The sequence below is a fragment of the Piliocolobus tephrosceles genome, unplaced genomic scaffold (genome assembly GCF_002776525.5).
Source record: "Piliocolobus tephrosceles isolate RC106 unplaced genomic scaffold, ASM277652v3 unscaffolded_17080, whole genome shotgun sequence".
Lineage (NCBI taxonomy): Eukaryota > Metazoa > Chordata > Mammalia > Primates > Cercopithecidae > Piliocolobus > Piliocolobus tephrosceles.
The window spans coordinates 1,421-4,207 of record NW_022298844.1 but is presented as its reverse complement, the minus strand read 5'-3'; the positions used below and the strand labels follow the sequence as shown (position 1 = coordinate 4,207).

General features: G+C 52.2%; 1 protein-coding gene across 1 annotated transcript; it reads right to left on the bottom strand.

Moving 5' to 3' along the window:
* Nucleotides 1-1,878: 1,878 nt before the first annotated feature.
* Nucleotides 1,879-2,549, bottom strand: LOC113220951 (protein-arginine deiminase type-4-like). The gene has a single exon (XM_026450303.1). The coding sequence runs from the start codon at nt 2,452-2,454 to the stop codon at nt 1,894-1,896; it is 561 nt and encodes a 186-aa protein (XP_026306088.1). The 5' UTR covers nt 2,455-2,549; the 3' UTR covers nt 1,879-1,893.
* Between the last annotated feature and the right edge of the window lie 238 nt (nt 2,550-2,787).

The window sequence follows — 2,787 nt, the reverse complement described above, 5'->3', positions numbered from 1 at the left end:
GCTAATTTTTTTGTATTTTTAGTAGAGATGGGGTTTCACCACGTTAGCCAGGATGGTCTCGATCTCCTGACCTCATGATCCACCCGCCTTGGCCTCCCAAGGTGCTGGGATTACAGGTGTGAGCCACTGCACCCGGCCGGGATCTTTCTAAATTACAAATGCTGTCTTGCTATCTGCTGGCTGAAAACTTTTTGTTGGCTTCCTGTTGTTCACAGGAAATGAGGTCCCTGATACCAAACTCTTCAAACTGACTCCCTCACTCCCTCTCCATCTTCCTTTCTTGCTATACAGAACTTCCTCGGTTTCCTCAACACGTGTCTCACCCTTTTCTCATCCAGAGAGTGCACACAGGCTGCCCCTCTGCGTCAAGCTCTCTCCTGTCTCCTGCTCTTAGGTGGGTAGTTTGTGTCATCCTTCAGCTTGCTGCTTCTTTCAGGAAGCCTTCCCTGACCACCCCCTCCCCAGCCTGCCTGGATAGTCAAGCTCTGTGTTCCCCCCGGGGAGAAGCCTGCTTAGCTGGTTCTGCTGGGAACAAGTGACTATTGGCCCAGAGATCTGTGGGAACCCCAGAGGGTCCTGTTGAGCCCATCTACAGGCAAAGGGGGTATGGTAGGTGGAATGGTGGTCCCCCCAAAAGATACATCCACATCCTAATCCTTGGAACTTGTGGATGTGATTTCATTTGGAAAAAAAAATCTTGCAGATGTAAGTTAAGGATCTTGAGACCAGACGTGGTGGCTCATGCCTGTAATCCCAGCACTTTGGGAGGCCAAGGTGAGCGAATCACTTGAGGTCAGGAGTTTGAGACCAGCCTGATCAACATGGCGAAACCCCGTCTCTACTAAAAAAAATACAAAAATTAGCTGGGTGTGGTGGCGGGTGCCTGTAATCCCAGCTACTTCGGAGGCTGAGGCAGGAGAATCGTTTGAACCCAGGAGCCGAGATTGCGCCACTGCACTCCAGCCTGGGCAACACAGCAAGACTCTGTCTCAATTAAAAAAAGAAAAAAAGGGATCTTGAGATGAGGAGATCACCCTGGACTATCCAGTTGGGCCCTAAATCCCATGGCAAGTGCCCTTATGAGCGAGGCAGAGGGGGATTCCTCAGAGAAGGGGCAGAGGCAGTGTGACCATGGAAGCAGACTGGAGTGATACAGCCACATGTCAGGCAGCCCCCAGGAGCTGGAAGAGGCAAATAATTTCTCCTGGAGCCTCCAGAAAAATCTGGCCCTGCTGGCACCTTGACCTCAGACTTCTGAACCCCAGAACAGTGACAGATACATTTCTGTTATTTTAAACAAACCATGGTGATTTTCTTTCTTTTCTTTTTTTGAGATGGAGTTTCGCTCTTTCACCCAGGCTGGAGTGAAGTGGCGCGATCTTGGCTCACTGCAACCTCCCCCTCCCGGGTTCAAGCGATTCTCTTGCCTCAGCCTCCCAAGTAACTGGGATTACAGCACTCGCCACTATGCCCAGCTAATTTTTGTATTTTTAGTAGAGATGGGGTTTCACCATGTTGGCCAGGCTGGTCTCAAACTCCTGACCTCAGGTGGTCCACCCGTCTCGGCCTCCCAAAGTGCTGGGATTGCAGGTATGAGCCACTGTGCCCAGCCACCATGGTGATTTTCTATACCAGACACAGGAAACTGATTCAGGAGCATGGACCAGCGTTCCATGGGGCTACCTGTCTGTGGCCTCCGTAGAACTCAGCATCATTTGCAATTGTTTGCTTACCAGTAGATTCTCTGATGCCACCACTCATAGGTTATATGAGCCCATGAGGACTGTACCCTCAGCTGTCTTATTCATTTCTGGATTCCCAGTGCCTGGCAGTGTCTAGCAGTGTCTGTCACGTGCTAGATACTGACTAAAGTTTTGCTGAATAGAGTTTAATCTAAACCCTGACCTCCACGAACCCCCGGCAGCCATACATTATTGTTCCTGCGGACACTATGGCTGGAAGAAGCCACCACAAGCTTTTCCACAGGGAAAGAGGTTCTGCCAGGTTGGTGCTGTGGATTACAGCAGGACAGAGTGCGAGTGGCTGCCCTGCTGAAATGCATCCACACTGCCACCCCACAGCTATGACACTCACCTTCTGGTCGCCTGTGCTGCCACTGGCCGCTTTCATCGTCAGGGTCACCTCTACCCCAGGGTCCAGGGGCCATGTGGAGGAACCTGTGGACTTCTTCTTGGCTGGAGGGCTGTGGGCAATATCCACGATCACCCCTGGAGAGGCGCTGACGCTGAAGGATGTGCAGTCCTCAGGGGCAGAGCTGTAGATAAGACAGATGGGGAAGCAGAGGATGCAGTGAGGAGGGGCTGGGCCGGCCATGGCTCTCCCAGCATTTCTCCTTGTGATGGTTAATATTAGGTGTCCGCTTGATTGGACTGAAGGATGCAAAGTATTGTTTCTAGGTATATCTGTGAGGGTGTTGCCGGAGGAGGTTGGCATTTGAATCAGTGGACCGGGAGAGGAAGACCCACCCTCAGTGCCAGCATGGCTACAACGAAAGCAGGTGGAAGAAGTGGGATCAGCTTTCTCGCTGGGGCTTCTGGCTGCCTTCTTTCTCCCGTGCTGGATGCTTCCTCCCGCTCCTCCTGCCCTTAGACGCTAGACTCCAGGTTCATTGGCCTTTGGACTCTGGGACTTGTACCAGTGGCTTGCCAGGGGCTCTCGGGCCTTTGGCCACAGACTGAGGGCTGCATTGTCAGCTTCGTTGGTTTGAGGCTTTCAAATTCAGACTGAGCCACTGCCAGCTTCTCTCTTCCCCAGCTTGCAGATCGT